Raw genomic sequence first — 21295 nt, forward strand, 5'->3', positions numbered from 1 at the left:
CAAATGTGTGTATTTAAAATTAATTAAATTTACAATGTACATAGCAATAGATATAGAGGATCTATCCTCTCGGCGAAGCAGTTACGTCCTATATTTAAAATAATGAAAAAAAATCGTGAGTTAATAGGACTATGAATAAGTTCGTGCGGTTTTTTTTTCGAAATTTGAAACTTTATTGACGTAAAATGGTTACAAATTTAATATTCAAAATATTGTCCATCGCTTACTACTACTTTTTCCCATCTTTCTGGCAATTCACGGATTCCCTTTGTGAAAAATTCGGTCGGTTTTGCCGCAATCCACGAATCGATCCATTTTTTGACTTCATCGTAATTACGGAAGTGCTGGTCAGCCAGGCCATGTTGCATCGATCGGAAGAGATAGTAATCGGATGGCGCAAGGTCTGGACTATACGGCGGGTGGGGTAGGACATCCCATTTGAGCGTTTCTAAGTATGTTTTGACCACTTGTGCAACATGTGGCCGAGCATTGTCATGTTGCAAAATAATTTTGTCGTGTCTATCGGCGTATTGCGGCCGTTTTTCTCGCAGTGCTCGGCTCAAACGCATCAATTGTCGTCGGTAGACATCCCCCGTAATCGTTTCATTCGGTTTCAGTAGCTCATAATACACAACACCCAGCTGGTCCCACCAGATACACAGCATAACCTTCAGGCCATGAATATTCTGCGCCGACGTCGATGTTGAAGCATGGCCAGGGTATCCATACGTTGCCCGACGTTTTGGATTGTCGTAATGGACCCACTTTTCATCGCCAGTCACAATTCGATGCAAAAAGCCCTTTCTTTTGTGCCGTTGAAGCAGTTGTTCGCATGCCATAAAACGGCGTTCAACGTCTCTTGGCTTCAATTCATACGGCACCCAATGGCCTACCTTTCGGATCATTCCCATGGCTTTTAAACGTTTGGAAATGGTTGATTGATCAACTCCCAAAGTTTTTGCAACCTCTTCTTGCGTTTGAGCCGGATCTTGATCGAGCAATTCCTCCAATTCGGTATCCATGAACTTTGGCGGCGCACCCTCGCGTTCTTCGTCTTCCAAGCCAAAATCACCACTTTTAAAGCGTGCAAACCACTTCTGGCACGTTCGCTCAGATAGAGCATGCTCACCATAAACTTCCACCAAGATACGATGACTTTCGGCTGCTTTTTTCTTCATATTAAAATAATGAAGAAGAATTCCCCGCAAAAACACATTATTTGGCACGAAATTCGACATTTTCAAGTGTGGTAAAAATATTGTTGTTTACGCTTCAAATAAAAAACTTATACTGACGTTTGTGCCTTACGACAGTAGCTCTCCAATGAATGTTTGGAAATGTGGATCGATGGAATAATAATCAAGTTACGCCATCTGTTGTAAAACCGAAACGAACTTATTCATAGTCCTATTAAGTTAATTCATTCACTTTATATGTTTAATATTAGGTGTGCAACTAAGTTCTCGCTGTTTTTTTACGAAAATACAACTTCACATTCTGAAAAAATGGTTACAAGTGAATCATTGAAAGTATTGCCTATCGCTGGCTACTACTTTTTCCCATCTTTCTGGTAGATTTTTATTAAACATTTTTGTTAAAAATGGTAAAAATTTTATTTGTTTTTAAATAACTTTTTTTTGTTAAAATTTTTATTTTTTTGTAGCATTCTTTATTTTTTTATTAGAATTTTGTTAAAAATTGTATTTCTTTTTTATTAAAATGTTTATTTTTATTTTATTATCATTAATTATTAAGAATTTTATTTTTTTGTAAAATTATTTTTTTTTTGTATTTTTTTATTAGAAATTTTATTTTTTGTTAAATTTTTTTATTTTTTTGTTACAAATTTTATTTTATTTTTAAACATATTTAACTTTTTGTTAAAAATTTGATTTTTTTGTAAAATTTTTTACTAATATTTATTAAATTTTTTATATATATCTAATAAATTTTATTTTTAATTAATATATATAATATTTTTATTTTATTATTTTTTTGGAGTTTTTTTTATTAAAAATTTGTATTGTTTTCTAGATTTTTTTATTAAAAATTTTATTTTTTAGCTCAAAATTTTATAATTTTTGTATTAAAAATTTTAATTTTTTAGTATTATTATTATTTTTTTATTTTTTTATTTTTATTTTTTTTTGTATTTTATTATTATTACTTTTTTTGTTTTATTGTTTGTTCAAACTTTAATTTTTCTTTTGCAAAAATTTAATTTTTTGTTAAAAATTTCATTTAATTTTTTGTTAAAGTTTTTATGTTTTCGTTTAAAAATTTTAGTTGTTTTTTTTAATTTTATTTAACGTTTTGTTACAAATTTTTTTTTTCAACTTTTTTAATTTTTTTGTTAAAAATTGTATTTTTTATTCTTCTTCTTCTTCTTCTTAATAGGCGTATCCATGCTGGATGTTCGCGATTACATACAAACGTCATTGTGATCTTAGTCGTACGGTTGTCAGGTCATATTATTAATGATTTCATTATATTTTTGTCTGTTTTTCGCTGCTGCTGTTAGTTCGCCGATTGTTTTGAGGCCTGTCCACTCTTTGATGTTGTCTAGCCATGTCATTTTATTCCTACCAATTCCTCTTTGTCCTTCAATTTTTCCTTGCATCAGCAGTTTTAAAATATCATACTTGTCACCTCTTGTTATGTGTCCGAAATAAGCGACTTTCCTTCTTTTTATGTCCGTAGGCATGTTCCTAGCGGTTTGCATTCTATTTAGCGCTACGTCATTTGATATTTTGTCATTCCAGCTTATTTTCAACATTTTTCTGTAACACCACATTTCGAAAGATTCTAGTCGGTGTATGCTTACGGTTTTCAGTGTTCATGCCTCGCATCCATATAAGAGTGTTGACCATACATAACATTTTAAAAATCTTGTCTTTAACCCGTTTGGTATGACCCGGCGTCTCAGTATCTTTTTGATTTTCATGAAGGCTGTTCTAGCCATTTCTATTCTCCCTCTTATCTCCTGATCATGGTCCCATTGGGCATTCAGCCATACACCCAAATACCTGAAACGTTTTACTCTTTCTATTGTTTTGCCACCTATGGGTAGTCTCGCATAGGAATAGTCTCTGCTGCTTTTATTTACAATAATAAATTTGGTTTTGTTAATATTTATGTTTAGCCCGAAGTCTTTGCTGTGTTCTTCAACTTTGTTTACAATAGTTTGGAGATCCTGTAAATTGTTTGTTACTAACGTTGTATCGTCTGCGTAGCGAATGTTATTTATATATATTCCATTAACTTTAATACCTAATTCTGCGTCATTTATTGCTTCTTCAAATATTTTTTCTGCGTACACATTAAATAATAGTGGCGATAGAATGCAACCTTGTCTCACTCCTCTGTACATTTTTGTCTCTCTTGTGGTGCTGTCTCCGAATCTGATTTCTGCAGTCTGATTCCAATATAAGTTTTGTATACATTTGACGTCATATTTGTTTATGTCCAAATCTTTCATTATTTCAAATAGCTTGTTATGTTGTATTTTGTCAAAGGCTTTCTCGTAGTCTATAAAACACATGCATATATCTTGATTGGCGTCCTGTGATTTTTGTGTAAGCATTTGAAGACTAAATATTGCTTCTCTGGTCCCAAACCCTTTCTTAAAGCCAAATTGTGTTCTTCCTATAGCGGCCTCGCATTTCTGATAAATTCTGTTGTGAATGATTTTAAGAAAAATTTTTAGAGTATGGCTTATTAGACTTATTAGCCGATAGTCCTTGCATTGTTTTGCATTGGTCTTTTTTGGTATCGCAATAAACGTGGATTTTAACCATGAGCTTGGATAATTAGCAGTTTCCTATATGTGGTTAAACACTTTCATTAGGGTTGGCATTCCACTGTCATTTATAAGTTTGAGAATATCAGCTGAGATTTCGTCACAGCCGGTTGCTTTTTTTGGTTTTGACAATTTTATCGCATATTTTATTTCAGACATAGTTATTTTAAGTAGTGGATCGTCTGTTGAGTCGTTTGTGCTGATATTTACATCTCTTGAATCGTCTTTGAATAATTCATGGACATATTGTACCCAAATATTGCGTTTTTCGTTTTCGTCTGTTATAACTTTGTCGTTTGTATCGTATAATGTATTAATTGCATTGTTTCTTCTCAGGTTGCATATTTCCTTTAGTTTTCTGTGTAAATTAAAACTATCATGTAATTTTTCCAATCGCTCTATATCCTCACATTGTTTGCCCATCCATTGGTTTCTTGCGTCTCTTATTTTGTCTCTGATTTCCTTGCTTCTACGTTTATATTCGTCAATGTTTATGTTCCGATATTTCCTTCTCTCATTCATCAAGTTCAGAATTTCATCATTCATCCATTTTTCTTTTGCTACATTAATTTTTGTTCCTAGTGTATTAGTTGTCAGTATTCTTATCTTGTCAGCAGTATTATTCCACCATTCAATCGGATTTTCACGAGTATTGCAGCTTGTCAGTAATTCATTTAGCTTGTTTTGGAAGTCATTTCTAATATCGTCGTTTTCTAGTTTTTGTATATCGATATGGGATTTTTTCTGTTTTGTTTTCCGCGATGTTAATCGAGATCGTATCGTTGCCAGCAGAAAGTTGTGATCAGAAGGAACGTCTGCGCCTGGTAGTGTTTTTGCCCGTATCATCGATGATTTAAATCTTTTGTTAATCAAGATGTAGTCAATTTGATTACGTATTATATTTCCCATTCCGTCTTGTGGTGATTTCCATGTGTACAGTCGTCTCTCTGGTAATTTATAATACGTGTTACCATTATGAATTCCTCTTCTTGACAAAATTGCACTAGTCTATTTCCTCTTTCATTTCTGTCTCCTAGACCGAATTTTCCAGTCACATTTGTTGTTTCCTCTTTTCCTACTTTTGCATTGAAGTCGCCCATGATTATATTTATGTCATGTTTCTTAGTCATCATTCGAATTTTTTTAATGATCATCAGTACAGTCAGCATTGGGAGCATATACTTGAATAATATTTAAATCAACTGGATTTGTTTTCAATTTTAGGATCGCCATCCTATCAGAGTATGGAATAAATTCGCTAACTTTCCCACAATGCTTTTTCGCGATCATAATGCCTACTCCTCTTCTATGTCTTGAAGAATCATTTCCTGAGTAGTAAAAGTGTACGTCTTTTTTTATGCAGCCGTTTGATTGCCACCATGTTTCGCTTATACCAAGAAAGTCAAGTTTCAGTCTATTAAATTCACTGATTGTGTTGTCTAATTTACCTGATTCGTATAAACTTCGTACGTTCCATGTCGCAATATTTAAGTTCCTTAAGTGTTTTCTAATATTTTTACTCCTATTATTTGTGTGTTGTTTGTATGTAATTGTCATGGGAGAGTGTACCTTCAGTGGTTTCCCGTTGCCTTCTTTTTTATTAAAATTTTTATTTTTTTGTTAAAAATTTAACTTTTTTTTGGAATTTGTTTTTATTTTCTTATTAGAAATTTTATTTTTTATTAAATTTTTTGATTATTTTTTTTATTATTATTTTAATTTTATTATCATTACTTTTTTGCTTTATTGTTTGTTCAAAATTTATTTTTTTTTTTTTGCAAAAATTTAATTTTGTTGTTGGTTGGTTGCTTTAAGGGTGACCCCGCATCGGATTGCCACACAGACCGCAAGTTGAGTCCGTTGTGTTGCCCTAGAGCTCATTATATTGTAAGAGACCTAACCGAGATTTTTTTATTATAGATTTTGGTCAAAGATATTAATTCGTTTCGAGAATTTGATGAGAGATTCGATTTTCAGGTCCGAGAGTACTGAAAGATTGTCAATTGTTGGAGAGCCTAGAAGAGCGAGTCGACTTCTGGCTAGGCCGGGACAACTGCACAGCAAATGTCTGCTCGATACTTCCTCATCTTCGTCCTCGCAGTATCTGCACAGGTCGTTTTGAGGAACCCCGAGCCGACGTGCGTGAGTGCCCAAAAGGTGATAAGATATGCCTTAGTTTGTGTTTCGAAACACTTATAAGGGTTTTTGTCTGTTTCAGATTGTAGGATGCCCAGATTTGTCCTGTTATCAGGAGGCAGGCTGTTCTTTGGACTCGATCAATTGTGGCTACTCTACACCGTTTTTCGAGTGCTGTCCACCATACAACCACACCGTAGAAGAGTATCGGTTTGATGATCAAGGTATATATCCAATAACTAATCCGAAGTGAAAACCCCCAGATTTTTCCTATAGCTTTCTTACAAGTATAAAGAGCTATGAAAGCTTTTTTACATCTGTTTTCAATGTTCAATTTCCAACTCAACTTCCTATCAGAATAACTCCTAGATATTTAGCTGAATCTGATAGAAGTAATGATTCCCCTTTTAAAGTTTGTTGTTAAAAGTTGCATTTAATTTTTTGTTAAATTTTTTATATTTTTTTTTAAATTTTTTTTTGTTAAAAATTTTATTATTTTTTTGAAAACTTTTTTAACTTCTAAATAAAAATTTTAATTTTTTTCCAGTCTTTTCTTAAAAATTTAATTTTTTTATTAAAAATTTTATTTTTTGTTAAAAATTAATTTTTTTTTTTTTTTCAAATTTTTTTATTTTCTTATTACAATAGAAATTTTATTTTTTTGTTAAATTTTTGTATTATTTCTATACTGACGTCACGCCCCTTGGAAAGATATATTTAGTTTTGCATTCTAGCATTCTTGGTCATACGCCTACATATAAACTCTCCTCAAAACTTTGCACTGTGGACTTTGACAGAATCAGGTGCTGGCTAACGTTCTTTTTTTATTAGGAAGTTTTGGAAAGAATTTGTTTGTCATTTGTGAAAAAACACCCCCGGCAGAGTTTTAAAAAAAAAATTGTTTAAAAGTATATTTTATCCTAAAACACGAAAAACACAAATTTCCGCTTGCATGTAAATAATGAAATGAGCTTAAAACCCCGTTAATTTAAGAACCTTTAGTAGGCACTTCCATTTAATTTATACATACTATAAATGTGGATATGTGCAGATGTAGATATAGAATACCCACTAAGTCGTATTTGAATATCCACGAGCGCGCACGAATTGCACGAGCTTCCAAATATAACAGCAAAATATTATATGATGAACTAGCGCAGCAAATGGAAAATGCTAAAAGTGACGAGGCTCCTTTGTTGCGCCGCTTTGTATTGGAGGGCAAATTGAATGGCCTAACACAGTCGCCAGATAAACGCGAGGACCTCAAAACCGTTCTCGTGAAGTTGGGCAAGGACGTGCCAGTTTCAAAAATAAAGTAAACATGGCTGTGCTTGGCAGACTTTTGGAGGCAATGGCTACTGATTCAACTTCACCATCTCAGGAGCCATGGAAAATAACATTGCAGCCACAAATTGTTGAAGGATTCCCAGACCGAGTACAGCGCTGGAATGTGTGGCAAGCAAATGTTCTTAAAGCGTCTGGACAACAGGAGCGCAGTCTAGAGAACAGTGCACATGTGGATGGTATCAGATCTCTGCGGAAACGTCAAGCTAATATATTCGATTTCCCTAACTATGCAACAAAACGCCCACTAATCTTTTTTTCGATAAATATCATTTTTTAGCCTTCTTTCAATTGCTCTGCCCTGTGGCGATTAACTTATTTGTCTTTATAGTTTACTCGGCGCTGTATGTATAATGAATGCTATACAGTAGGTTCTGTTTTTATGCGGCTTTTTTTTATGCGGTTTTGAAATAGTGCGGTTTTTTTTTAATTAAAAAATGCATGTCGACCCATCGGGAATTGTACATATAAACAAGATTCTAAACCAGCTAAGCAAAAACTCATCACAGATTACATCAGAAATGCTAACCCTACAAGTATGGAACCGCCTGCATAACCATCTAGATCAGACGTGTACATTTCCTCAAGTGACGGAAGTGATTTGACGCCAAATCCTTAACGAATGCGCAACATGTGGGTATTGTTTGATTCTATTTCTGACGTAAATTTATTTTTCGATTCTGACGTTTCTTAAATAAATACAATATATAATTTTCAAAAATACAATATTTTTTTTTTGTGCGATTTTATTTAATTATTCCAGATTCATGCGGTCTATGGAACGTATCTATAGTAATAATATGGGACTAGTGCCCTTTTTTATGCGATTTTATTACATTATTTCAGATTTATGCGGTTCTTAGCACTTTTGAAACGTATCTATAGTTTTACTATAGAGCTGGTAGCTTTTTTTATGCTGTTTTTTTTTATGCTGTTTCTTGCGGAACGTATCTACCGCATAAAAACAGAATCTACTGTATATGCAAGTAAGTACATGAAATGGTAATAGAACACGAAATCATCAAATTATGACATGTATCTCTCCGGTAAGAATACGCAAATGAATGTTCTAGGCTAAAATAAATGTGTAAAGTGCATTATTATAATTTTTTTGTAAATTTTAGAAAATCGAAAAAAGTAAGTGCCAGATGAAAGCTCGAAAACTAAAAGTGTATTTCTATAATGCAAACAAAACAGGCAACTGAGCTTAAATTGAGTCGAAAGAAATGTTTTAAATAATACGAAAATGTATTCTCTTTTTAAAAGCGGATGAATGAACGATTCAAATAAGTAAGTGTGAATGGCTTGAGAATTCGGTGAAAAAGAAAAGCCGCAGTGAATGCTGCGAAAAATTAACCGCAAACTTACCAATATGAAACGGAAGCTCTGCCATTTTTTATTGTTTTGTTTGTGTGTTAAAGTCGAATACATAGCAGAAAAAATGGTGTTTGGCAGGGAAGAAAGAGAAACAAATTGAGAAAAAAAAGAAAATATTTCGATTATGTAAAAAAGATTTTAGTGGAGAAAAAAAAAACACAAATACCGCGAATACGCATCTAAATATGTACATAGGAGTGTATGTGTGTGTGTGTGTGCGCGAAAACTAACAATGCAAAGATAAACACACGCACACGTCAATATACACAAACACACGCGGCACGACACAGGTGTTATGCATGAAACTTGTGTTCAAAAAGTACCCGGAGTTTGTCAGTAAAATGAAAGTGATTGATTTTTTCTTGACTATTAAAGCTTCTTAAAAATTTCAGACACTTTTCGTTAAACTAAATTCGGTGGAGGGAGTCAAAAAGTGACAAATAAGCAACTGACAGATATATAACATAATTCGAATCGTTGAAATGAGAATTTCCGGGTACTTTGGTACAGAAGATATGCATCTCCTAATTAGCCATTGAAATTTACTATTTTTTTTTGCACGTTTTGTTTGTCTTTTGCGGCATTTGTAAACAATTAGTTGTGTATTTTTGTTTGATTTCTTATTTTTGCAATGTTTAACTTTTTTATTCGCACATTTGTTGGATTTTTTTAGTTGCACAGCTGCACGACATTGCGTGGGGTGAGGAGTAATAAATAACCGCAAATCAAATAAATAAATAAATTAGTCGCTTCTAGCCACAACATTTAGACGATTTGAAATGAAATTTACACAAGTTTAGCTCGACTAAGCGTCTGTTCGGAGGCTAACAGATATTTTACATAAACTACGTGGAGTGGCAATTGAGTTTCGGGAATTTGTCAATAAAACATAAGCAAATTAAGTTATGGGCAAAATTTTAGAACCGATCTACACAAAAGTCTCCCTCTAACTCTACACAATGAATTTCACGTTACGCACATGGCTGAAAACACCTTTAGTTATCCTTGGAAGCTAATCCGTGCAGCACCGCTGCTTGTACGATGCTGCGGTAAGTTCTCTTGAGCTACAAATTCAGCTTGTGGAATAAGGAATGATCGATAAGAAAAGTTTTTCGAAAAAAAAAATCACGCACAATGTACGAGAAGTAAACCGGCGTGTTTTCGTGGTGCAAGAAGCAGCCATTGTCGTATCAACAGAAGCTTCAAGAAGCCAACATAGAACAGGCCAGTTACTGTACAGGCATGTAAAGGATGATCAGATTGGAGGTACATTTTCCAATAGGGTTTTTTTTGACAGATCACGCGTGACTACTGTCAAACTAAATACATAATTATTTTCAGTATTCATTGACATTTCATAATAGAAAGACCTACGCCTCAACAACGATTACAAATCGTACAATTGTACAACGAGAATCAACGCTCTGTGAAAAGTATTAATCCCGCGCTAAGGCCAACTTATGGTGTTCAGTGATGAGGCGCAATGGCTACGTCAATAAGCAAAATTGCCGTATTTGGGCTGAAGAGCAACCCCAAACCATTCAAGAACAGCCTTTACATCTATTGAAAACAACCGTTTGGTGCGGCCTATGAGCAGGAGTAATCATTGGGCCATATTTCATCAAAGGCGAAGCCGGCGTCCATGTAACAGTGAATAGCGAACGCTATCGCACCATAATAAACGACCTTTTGATGCTGGAAATTGAAGCCCCTGATCTCTACTTCAACTGATTCTAAGAAGACAGTGCTACTTGCCATACAGCATGTGAAACATTGGATTTACTGTGTCGTCGTTTCGGGAAGCAATTTATCTCTCGTCTTGGACCAGTGGATTGGCCACCAAGATCGTGTGATATCACACTTTCGGACTTTTATTTGTGGGGGTATGAAAAGTCTAAATACTCTGTGGATAAACCAGCCTCAATTGAGGCGTTGGAAGCCAACACGAGATAACGACCGAAGTCCTCCAGCGAGTCATTCAAATAGACGGCACAGTTGCGGCCAACATTTGAAAGGGATTATCTTTTTATTTTGGTTTTATTTGAATTTTCTTTTTTATTAATTTTTTTTTACTTGAATTTAATTTTTTTTATTTTAATTTTATTTATTTTTATTTGAATTTTATTTTTTTTTTATTTGAATTTTTATCTTTAAAAAATAAATGTTATGAATGTTTGAATACAAAAAAACATTGCCCAATCAATTTCAATTTTCCTTTTTTAATTTTTTTTTTTTATTTGAATTTTCTTTTTTTATTTTTTTTTTCATTTGAATTTTTTTTTATATTTATTTTTATTTTTATTTTAATTTTTTTTTTTCTCTTTTTATTAAAATTTCCTTTTTTTAATAAAATTTTTTTTTTTTTTGGAGTTTTTTGTTTGACTGTTTTTTGATTTGAAGTTTTTTTTTTGAAGTTTTTTTTATTTGAATTTTTTTTTGTTTTATTCGAATTTGAATAAATTTCGTTTTTTTTTTATAACATTTTTTTTATTTGATTTTTTTTCATTTGAAGTTTTATTTATTATTTGAATTTAATTTTTGTTTTATTTGAATTATATTTTTTTCTTTTTATTTTTTTTTTGTTTGAATTTTCTTTTTTTTATTTTTATTTGTTTTTGAATTTATTATTTTTATTTTTAATTAATTTTTTTGATTTGAATTATTTTTTTTGTTTATTTGAATTTTCTTCTTTTTATTTTTTATTTATTTGAATTTTTTGTTTTCAATTTTAAATCCGATACCTCTAAATTGATCACCCTTTACATATTCACGACGAACGATGCTGCGGACATCGACAAAATACGATCATTGGGCATTCTCGTTTACGTTGGCCGCTACCCACAAGACCCTTTACCTACCCACAAGACCCTTTCCCTGATTTTAATTCAAGTATAATCTCCAGTAATCACCCAACTCATCCCATCTCAGCCGTCGCTCTGAATGCGAGACAACAAAACCTTGCTGATCGATTTTCGCATTCATTTCAAGCATTTTCATGGCGTCACTAAAGAAGTTACATACGAAAAACACAACTCAAATGTGCTATTAACTGCTAGCTTAGCCTAGGATGCGATAAGTAATCGTCCTCTATATCCAAATATATGTTTCCGAACGACGCCAGTTCCCGAGTTAAAACTGATCTCCCAGAAATTAATTGCCACTCCTCGTCTGCTCAGTCGAAATGTTAGCTTTTCTCGTTAAATTTGTTTTGCCGAAACCATAAAATAAACTACAGAATCTCGGAATGAGAAAAATATTTGAAATAGTATTTTTTTTTAATTTACCTTTTTGCTTTAAGTTTGCCTCCGCTTGTATGAAGGTATCGTAGAGTATAAAATAAACGTGACTATAGTTCGTTTCGAATAATGATTTTGCCTCTTCTTGGTCAACATTATCTGAAAAGCGTAAATAATCAAAATTAAACCATTAAACCATTAATTTGTTTCAGTAAAGTTAAATAAATAAAAAGAGAACAAGTGGAAAATCTAGAATAAGAATAAAGATTTTTTCAAATATTTTATATGCAAAAGTTACCACAACCATCACTTAAGGTTTTTACAACAGCGAACTGCCATCTGAATCACTTTAGTTTTAAGAAAAAGTGTCAAATTGAGCGATAACTGGCTCACTTTGTGCCAGCGGTTGGCGTGAGTCAATTACCATGTTTATGCGATAATAATTACTGACCTATGTATCTGAAAATGGTATGACACAATGAATTCTTCTGCACAATGTTCATTCCGTCAATTCTTTGGCATTGATCAACAAGTCGATGATTAAAAAGTTTCCGGAAAAACATGAGGTGATATTCTAAGTCAACTCATTTGAGTTATGTTGTTTTTTTTGTTAGGTTGCCACATCTGTGATTAACATTACTATCAAAATTTTATGGCCATTGCTTGACATTTGTAAAAGTTATACTGTCTTGAGTAAATCTAACTCTGCATGTGTTTCCGATTTTTTACAGGATTTGAATTTAAAACGAGCTTATATTAAATTTTGCGTTAGAAACGGATTCAATGGTGCGAAAACCCTGAAACTTAAAAAAAAACCGCCGTTGACGAGTGGCACGAATGCTTCAGAAGTGATCGTGAAGGCACCAAGGATGGCATCGAAAATTGATGAAAACATCAATAAAGTAAAATAAATGCTGATTTTTTATACTTGTTCTCTACTCTCGGGAGCATAGGGCCTTGACAAGACTCTTCCATCGTACACGGTTCTGAACTGTTGTTTTTGCACCGTCCCATGAGACGTCGGCATCTGCTAGTTCGCGCAGCATCGACCTTCCCCAAGGGTTTTTTGGTCGATCGCGACCTTTGCTCTCTTGCGGGTTCCAGCCCAGTGCCATTCTCGTGATGCCATCTGGTGGTTTTCTCAATGTGTGACCTTTTCATCGCCACTTTCTGCGTTTGATTTGCCTAAGAATGGGTTCCTCGTTCGTTAATCTCCACAGTGCGTCGTTCCTGATGGTGTTTCGCTTCCGTACAACAATACGGGCTTCACGCATGAGCCGAATATTCGTAGTTTAGTGCGCCTGGAGTTTTACAAACTCCCCCATACTGTATGAATTCGCCAGAATGCCGCCCGTGCTTTGTTTAACCTGCAGTTGGCATCTTCATCTACTCCACCATCTGCCGTGATGATGCAGCCGAGGTAGCAGAAGCTTTCGAGAAATTCCACCGGGCATCCGTCAAGCAACACTGATTACAGGGTGGCTGATGAAAGCCGCTACCAAAAAAAAATTGAATAACTTTTTTTCTTTTTAAGTTATCTGTTCCATTTTTGTTTTAATTTGCAGATTGATCTTTAAAATTTATTAAAATGGATAACTGGGACACGCAAACAAGAATTTGGATAGTCCGCCGCTATCACGCACTGGAGTCCGTAGTTTTGGTACAGAGAGAGTACAGGCGGATGTTTGGCGGCGATCCCCAGAGCAGATGGACCATAATGAGACTGGTGAATAATTTTGCTGAGCAAGGAACAGTCGCAAGAAGGCCTTATCATCGAAACCCACCAGTTCGGACGGAGGAAACGATCGCTGCTGTAGCTGCAGCTATACAAGGCAATCCAAGGGTTTCAACAAAAAGCTTATCTGCTCAACTTGGTGTCAGCCGACAGTCTTTGCAAACAATAATGCACAAAGATTTAGACTTATTTCCCTACAAAATTCAAATGGTTAACAAACTGAATGCAGCAGACTTGCCTATTCGCTTGGAATTTTGCCAGAAGATCCTGCAAATGGTGGAAGAAGACCAAAACATGTTAAACTGCCTTTTCATGTCTGATGAGGCCCATTTCGATTTAAACGGCAATGTGAACAAACAAAATTGTCGAATATGGAGTACTTCTAACCCACAGATACTCCACGAGACGCAATTGCATCCTCTTCGCGTGACAGTGTGGTGTGCGGTTTCTTCACGCTGTATTGTCGGGCCTTATTTTTTTGAAGAAAATGGTCACACCGTTACGGTTACTGGAGACCGTTATTTGAAAATGCTGAAAGAATTTTTCTATCCAGAACTACGCCGAAAGAGAATTCCTTTCAACTCTGTGTGGTTTCAACAAGATGGGGCAACGTCTCACATAGCCCAGACTGTTATGACAGAGTTGCGACGAAAATTTCCCAATAAACTGATTTCAAGAAACTCCGAATTTCGTTGGCCCCCCAGGTCGCCTGACCTTACTGCACCTGACTTTTTCTTGTGGGGTTTATGTAAACAAGAAGTTTATAAAACAAAGCCAACAAATTTGGATGAACTAAAACAATCCATTCGGGCAACAATTGCGGCTATTCCTGTCGCAACTCTCAAAGCAACAATGAACAACTTTTTACTAAGATGCCGCACTTGTGTCAACGAGCATGGGGGGCATTTAAATTCAATTATTTTTAAAACTAGTTAAGCTATTTACATTTAATAAAATTTAATGACCTTCAACTTGAAAAAAAAATTCCATACACTAAAAAAAAAGTTATTTGAGTTTCTTAATGTAGCAAAATTCATCAGCCACCCTGTATGATGATAACCTGCAGAGAGCTGGCAGATGACTTGAGCAATACGTATGGATTTGTCCTGGATATTGTGTTGCTGCAAAGTTGGTCCCAAAGGGCCTGAATTTCACACAAACAAGACTGCGTTGATATCGCCACAGACGTGATTTCCAAGCCTCAATCCGATTCAACGTTCGTCAAACACATCATTACTGAAAACGAGACGGGGATTGATGATTACGACACGCAATCTAGACATCAGGCGAGTGAGTGGAGAGCTCTGAACGAACCAAGACCAAAAAACCACATCGTTTTCAGTCAAAAAGAAAGCGATGGTCACGGTTTTTAGGTATTACACAACAGATTTTTGTCAGAAGGTCAGAGAGTTAATAAGGACTATTATTTGGGCATTATGAGTCGCTTACGAGAAGCAATTCGTAAAAAAAGAATGGATTTGTGGGAAAATACTTCGTGAATTTTGCACCAGGACAACGCACCAGCACACAGTACCATCATTATCTGTGAATTTTTTACCAAGAACAAAACGAACTTTGATTGGTCTGATGGTTTTCGCGGAGACTATCCCTGCGATTGCATCGATTCAGATAACTCCATTCAGTGCCGTTTATCAGACTTGTTTATGGTATCTGTCAAATACCCACAACCGGGTTCACGCTACTGGAACGATGCTGATTTTTTAACCAGCGAAGGGCTGTCACTTCAACAGCGTTTTCATATAAGTATGTAATACGATACTCTTTTTTAGGGTACCATACACAATTTGCTAAAATAAACGCCACTTAAGCTGTATTTTTATTTTTTCATTAGTATATTTGATAAAGAATGATTTCGAAGATAACCGTGGTATTTTCATAGTTTACTTTGGATCCAGCATTTACACACTCAACGGTGGAAATATCTTGCCAACAAGCGCTACTTTGAGCTGAATAGGGAGTTGATCAGAAGAGTTGCTCTGGACGAACAAGACCCTCACCTCATGAGAAGTCCCGCAACATGCCCGTCCTAATGCTAGGTGCAGAAGCTTGGAAGAAAACAGCAACAACAGCTGTTGAACTTTGAAGTGTTCAGATCGTGGGTCATGGTTAACTATGAGAGCATTCGATGTGGTACTTACTGGTGGTGGCGGAAGAAGGCATAAAATTTTAAAATTTGAATAAGTCGAGCCAAGGAGCACCAAGAGATTTGGTGGCTCCTAAGGCACTCAGGCTAAAAAGCCCATTGTATTTAGAGCTCTGGAAAGAGGGTAGATAGTCTAGAAGGAAAGGAGAAAAGTATCAGAGAAAGAGATAAAAGACAGAGATAAAGATAGTTAGTCCTAGCATCTCTGTAAGTATTCTTCAGTTTTAGAGAACGAATAATACTCACTCTCATGACTTCGAAACCTAAAACGCGTAGCCTTGCTCTAGCAAAGGCAGGACACTCACTGAGAATCTGTTCAGTGACATCCGCCTCCCCCAAACAACACAGGCACATCGGGTCCTCAATGATTCCAATGGTGGTCATATACTGACCCCATGGGTTGTGTCCCGTAATAATACCGACCATCAACCAAATATTTTTCATTCCAATTTTTAGTATATTAGAAAGCTCGACAGTTTTCTGTTCGAACTTGCCACAAAACACTTTGCAGTTCTGCAGCGTTGTAGATCGGACAATCGCTCTTTATGTTAGTTGTATAATCGCTGATCCAATTCATGATTCTTGCAGAACTGATTCTGATTGGCCCTTGTGGGGGAACCGCTGATCCACGGTTGGCCAATTCATCGGCAATTTCATTTCCTTGAGCACCGGAGTGCTCTGGAGCCCATATAAGTACAAGCCTGTTCTTCTTGCGACAGAATTAAGCACCTTCTTGAACAATCTTTGAGGTTTACTTCGCGTTCTCCAGGGCCTTCAGTGCAGTCTGACTGTCATTGAAAACCCCAATCTGTTTCCCGCTCCATTTCCTCTCGATTATCCATTTGGCTTCTTTTAGGATGGTAAAAACTTCCGTTTGGAAAACAGTTGCCACTATTACTATCGTTTAAGTACCATCCGGCTCCGGAATAGGGTCTTCATTCTTGGACCCATCGGTAAAGAAAATATGCGTCAAACCTCCCTGATTGCAGTCTGGATTGCTCCATTGCTCATGCAATCGAATCTGACATCAAATTTCCTTCCAAATGAAACTATGGGTTTCAGGTGCCAAGAACAGTGGATAGTGCTCAGATAGCAGCTTAAAGATTTCTCTGCGCCCCTAAGTTCCGTCTTCATGCCATATTTATTTATTTTAAGCATAGCATTTAGAGCATCGCCGGAGATTGTACTCATGGCACCCGTACTGCATAAACATACACTTCTTTGCAGCCTGTATAGTTCCCGGAGTATGGACTTAACCATGTTCCGTCGCCACCAGACTACAGGGACGTAAGGGGTGATTGGTCTGATAAGTGCTGTGTACATCCATAGGACCACAGCAGGTTTCAGACCCAGGGGAAAGCATACCGTACGTTGGAAACGCCAAATGGAGAAAGTCTGGGATTCGTTATTGTGCCGACCAAGAAGAAGGCGAAATGTATACGTTCTTACGCCAACCGGTTTTACGTAAGCGGAACGACCCGGATTTATATCCGGCCAAGGACTGTCACTTCAGCAGCATTTCCCTTATATGTATGGGGAGTGTTTATACTACTACAAAACAACAACAACCCAATTGTAAATTCGGTCAAACACTGTGACTTCAGAATTTGTTAGATAGCGACAAGAACCGCAACAATAATAATAACAATAGCAGTAAGACTCATTTTTCCTGAAATAAAAACTAAGTGCTTCGATTTGGTTTTGTATTTTTTATTGTTAAAGAATAAAATACTATCGAACCTCACTTAACGGTGTCATTTATTAAATGGCTTGGCTTAGGCAGGCATTTCTTCTAGAAAAAGTCTTAGGTACCAGTACAAAATACCCTCTCCGCTGAAGAGAGATTTTACTGTGTTCATTAGTGTAGCTTCTACTAACACTCACAGTTTGTAAGCAACGCAGGTTTATCTTATCATGCATATGAAAGAAAATCGATACTTCCCCGTCACATTAGCGCTTTTAAGACTATTAAAAATACTAACGCGCTTTGCTAGTTAACCTAGATCCAATAGAATTTGTAAATACCTAATTATTAATACCTGCATTCAGATCTAATCAGACGGTAAGCTGCGAGAGTTTTACGAATAAAGAATAAAAGAAGTTATCTTATCAGTAACTTTTTAAAAGTAGGTGCTCGTAAATCTGTTTACTAATAACTAAAGTGCCAATAAATTTCATAACTATATACGAAAGTTAGTCAAATATATGCAGGAAGTTTTCGTATTACCCACTTTATTGTTGATGCACTTGAAATGTGCTCTTTGGCGAACAAAAGTCTGGATTATTCACTATTTTTTGTAATAAGTGCCTTGGGTTGCGCTATGCACCTACGTAATTTTTGTTTATTCAATCGCCTACTAATTGTTTTGGAGCATATATCAATGCCAGTTGAAGGCATTTCCCTCTGTGTAGCTCTGGCACTTTTAAATGGATCTGCAAATGAGGCATGCATACCTCTCTAGGAGTGGGTTTTCGCGATCAAGGACCACGTTCCATTTTTGGCGTTACCATATTTTTGAATATATCTAAGTGCATTATAAATCATCTTCTTAAAACATCACAAATGTCTCGATATTTCTAGAATTGTGCGTCCACACGATTTTAAGTTCTGAGGAAGCTGTGGCTGCGTTTCATAATTTGAATTTGAATCAGCCAAATTGAGTGGCATGCAAATAAATTATCTTATCTAAGCTAAATTCGTGTTCAGCTCTTTCTGATGCTACTAGCATGTAAGTATGTAGTTGCATGAGTTTTATGAAGAAGGGGGGAATATATCAAACACTGATTGTAGTGATTGGTGGAGGCGTTGTCTGAGTGACACAGTCCAGACCCAATTTGTATAAAGATGCCATTTTGATACACCGCTTGTAGAACCACGGCTTTATATAAGTGGAACCATCTTAATTTGACTATAAATCTGCCTATGTCGTCTATTTTCTTTTCTACAATTTCTTTCAAGTTAACCAACGAGAGTTTCCCCAGCATTCTATGTCGCAGAGCACCCAGACTCGGGCACTCACACAGATAGTGAAAGACTATTTTCTTAGATTCTTCTCCTTAGACTCTTCTTTCGCATCTATCGTAGTAGTGCCACCCCATCTTCTTGGCAGTGGCCGGTTACTGTTGACGTAATTTTGAATATGTCTACCCGTGGCTTTCTTAACAACTCGTCAGTTCTGGATTTGTTGAAATTGGGTCACGTTTGGGTCACGTTTATTTAGTTATTTTGCAGGTATCCGTGTTACTTAATCTGTCAACGGCCTGCTTCTAGTATAGCGAGAAGACATCCCTTTTGCGCACGCCTTGGACACAGCCTATTTCTACCGCTTCGAATTCGTTATAGGACGACCCCTGTCTTGCTAGTTCATCAGCTTTCTCATTTCCTTCTATATTCCTATGACCGGGTACCCAGATGAGAGTGATGCCTTTAGTGCGCGTTGCAAGCTTTCCTTATCCCGAGAACTTCTGCTTGAATAATACTATTACAAATCCCCAGGAGAAAAGTCTCGAGGTTTTTCGAATATACACCGGCGCCAACGCCGCAGTCCATCTTTGTCTACTTAATATAAATCCCATTCCTTTCGCTTGTGGAGCTTTGCCTTAAACGGTAATCTAAAGTCTAGGGTAGCAGTAATAAAATCTAATGAGTTGCTAGTAAGCTTTTCGCTGTCTAAAACGACACTATGACCAAACTTCCTGGCATTCCAAAAAACACCTTATTTTATTCTGAAGGCGGTATTCGTTGCTGTTTTTCATAGTTGTAAGTCTATTGGTAACAGGTAGAGCATGATATTAAGTGCCTCTGCTGGACACGATCTCATAGCTCCAGTTATTCATGCCCAGGCTGATTGTTGTTGTTGTAGCAGTAACTTTGCCCAGTCAATGTAGTATAAATCACCGCTCGTCTTCGTCTAGCTCATCTACCGTAAGCCCAGGAAACTTGCTGTTTCGACAGGTTGGGTCCAGAAGGAGAGGGGCTTTAGATGAGTGGGTTTGATGGACTCCTTTACAGGGAGCATATGGACCTCGTCGTGTAGATGTTGAAGTGGGGACATCAAGAGACATCTTGACGCAGTCTTAATGTCAGTGTTTTGACAAGTCTGTAGCTTCGTCCACTACGAATACTCAATATATGTGAGCCGAAAGATTGGAAAGAGTGTGCCAAAATTGCGGTCAACCTTTGCATGAAATAATCTTCAAACATTAAATTATATGGACTGTACTATCGATTTAAATAAAAATTTCATGCATTTTTCTGAATTTTGCGTGTGTTTTTTTGAAAAACTTTCCTATAGCTCTTAAAAAATCACCCTTTAATTAAGAATACACACAGAAAATTTAATATATATTAGTTCAGGTGAATATTTTCGAAGTTACACGCAAATTTGAAAAGGTGTTTCAAAATGCTTGAAAGTCCAGGGCCGGACTTTAAAGGCGTTTTTGTCATAACGGTTTTTTCAAAGTCGGTGACCAACATTACACGAAAACGGCTAAACCGGTTAGTCTCAAATTTTAACAAGAGTTTTTTAGTAATTAATTGAAGATTTTTTTCGCCGATAAATATTTTTTTATAAACAATTTAAGGCAGAAATTTTGGTCAAAAATCGATTTTTTTTTCGAGAAACTGCCATTTGTCAAACAAATGTATTTTGTTTATTCTTTCGATTAATTACTAGATTTAACTTTAATGAAATCTGTTTGGTTTTTTAATTTCAGAGGATCCAGTGCAGAGATATAGTGGTCACAAAACGGATTTTTTTGAGAGGAGCTCCCAGAGATCAAATAAATATTTTTACTAATACTAAGTTTTAAAATACAGTTAAAAGATAACATTATTTGTGCACACATTTTTAGATTAATAAACTTAAAAGTTTTCTCAGAAAAAATTCTGGAAAATTCGTTTTTTTTTTTGGCATTAATTAATAACTTGCCAATAAGACTGTTAGTACTCATTTAGTATGCTAAGAAAAAAAACTATAGAGAGAATGCGGACTTTCCATGGAAAGCTAATCTGGATCATTCCGGTAACGTAGAACCGAGTCAGAACCGTGGAAAGTCATATCATTTTTATTATGAATACTTTGGTGCTACAGCTTCTGTTCTATACAACAATCCACTTAAAAATGAAAAAAAAAATTAATATTTGTTTTTCCTTTCATTGATAGACCATAAATTGACGATTTGACCAATTTAATTGGAGGTGTGGTGCAAATGCGTCATCAACAAAACACGCAAATCTCGCTATAAAACAACAAAGATGAAAGTCTAAGTAAAGGCTGCAATAATGCAGATGATTCATAATTTAAGGCCAGTTGGAATTTCACGAATTTCTAGGTTCGAAACATGCGTTGCAGACTAACTAGAAATAAACAAGTTTAAACCTAAAGCGTAGTAGTTTACACAGACATATTTATTTCTTCAATATGGCAAATTGAGTAAACGCTGACAGGTAAATTTATACCGTAGCGAATTGCGCTGCCATTGCATGGGCGGAAGTGCTTCCA

General features: G+C 35.7%; 1 protein-coding gene across 2 annotated transcripts in view; it reads right to left on the reverse strand.

Moving 5' to 3' along the window:
- Positions 1-21295, reverse strand: part of LOC128855613 (probable Rho GTPase-activating protein CG5521) — a 37322-nt gene that overhangs the window by 13585 nt on the left and 2442 nt on the right. Inside the window, exons 2-3 of one of the 2 annotated variants that reach the window (XM_054090659.1) lie at positions 11941-12051; positions 8648-8665 (exon numbers count right to left, since the gene is read on the reverse strand). In XM_054090659.1, the coding sequence (XP_053946634.1) occupies positions 8648-8665; positions 11941-12051 (129 nt within the window). The remainder of the gene's footprint in view (positions 1-8647; positions 8666-11940; positions 12052-21295) is intronic. The other variant, XM_054090660.1, reaches the window with a different exon arrangement.

This window comes from Anastrepha ludens, chromosome 2 (genome assembly GCF_028408465.1).
Source record: "Anastrepha ludens isolate Willacy chromosome 2, idAnaLude1.1, whole genome shotgun sequence".
NCBI classification, from domain to species: Eukaryota; Metazoa; Arthropoda; class Insecta; order Diptera; family Tephritidae; genus Anastrepha; species Anastrepha ludens.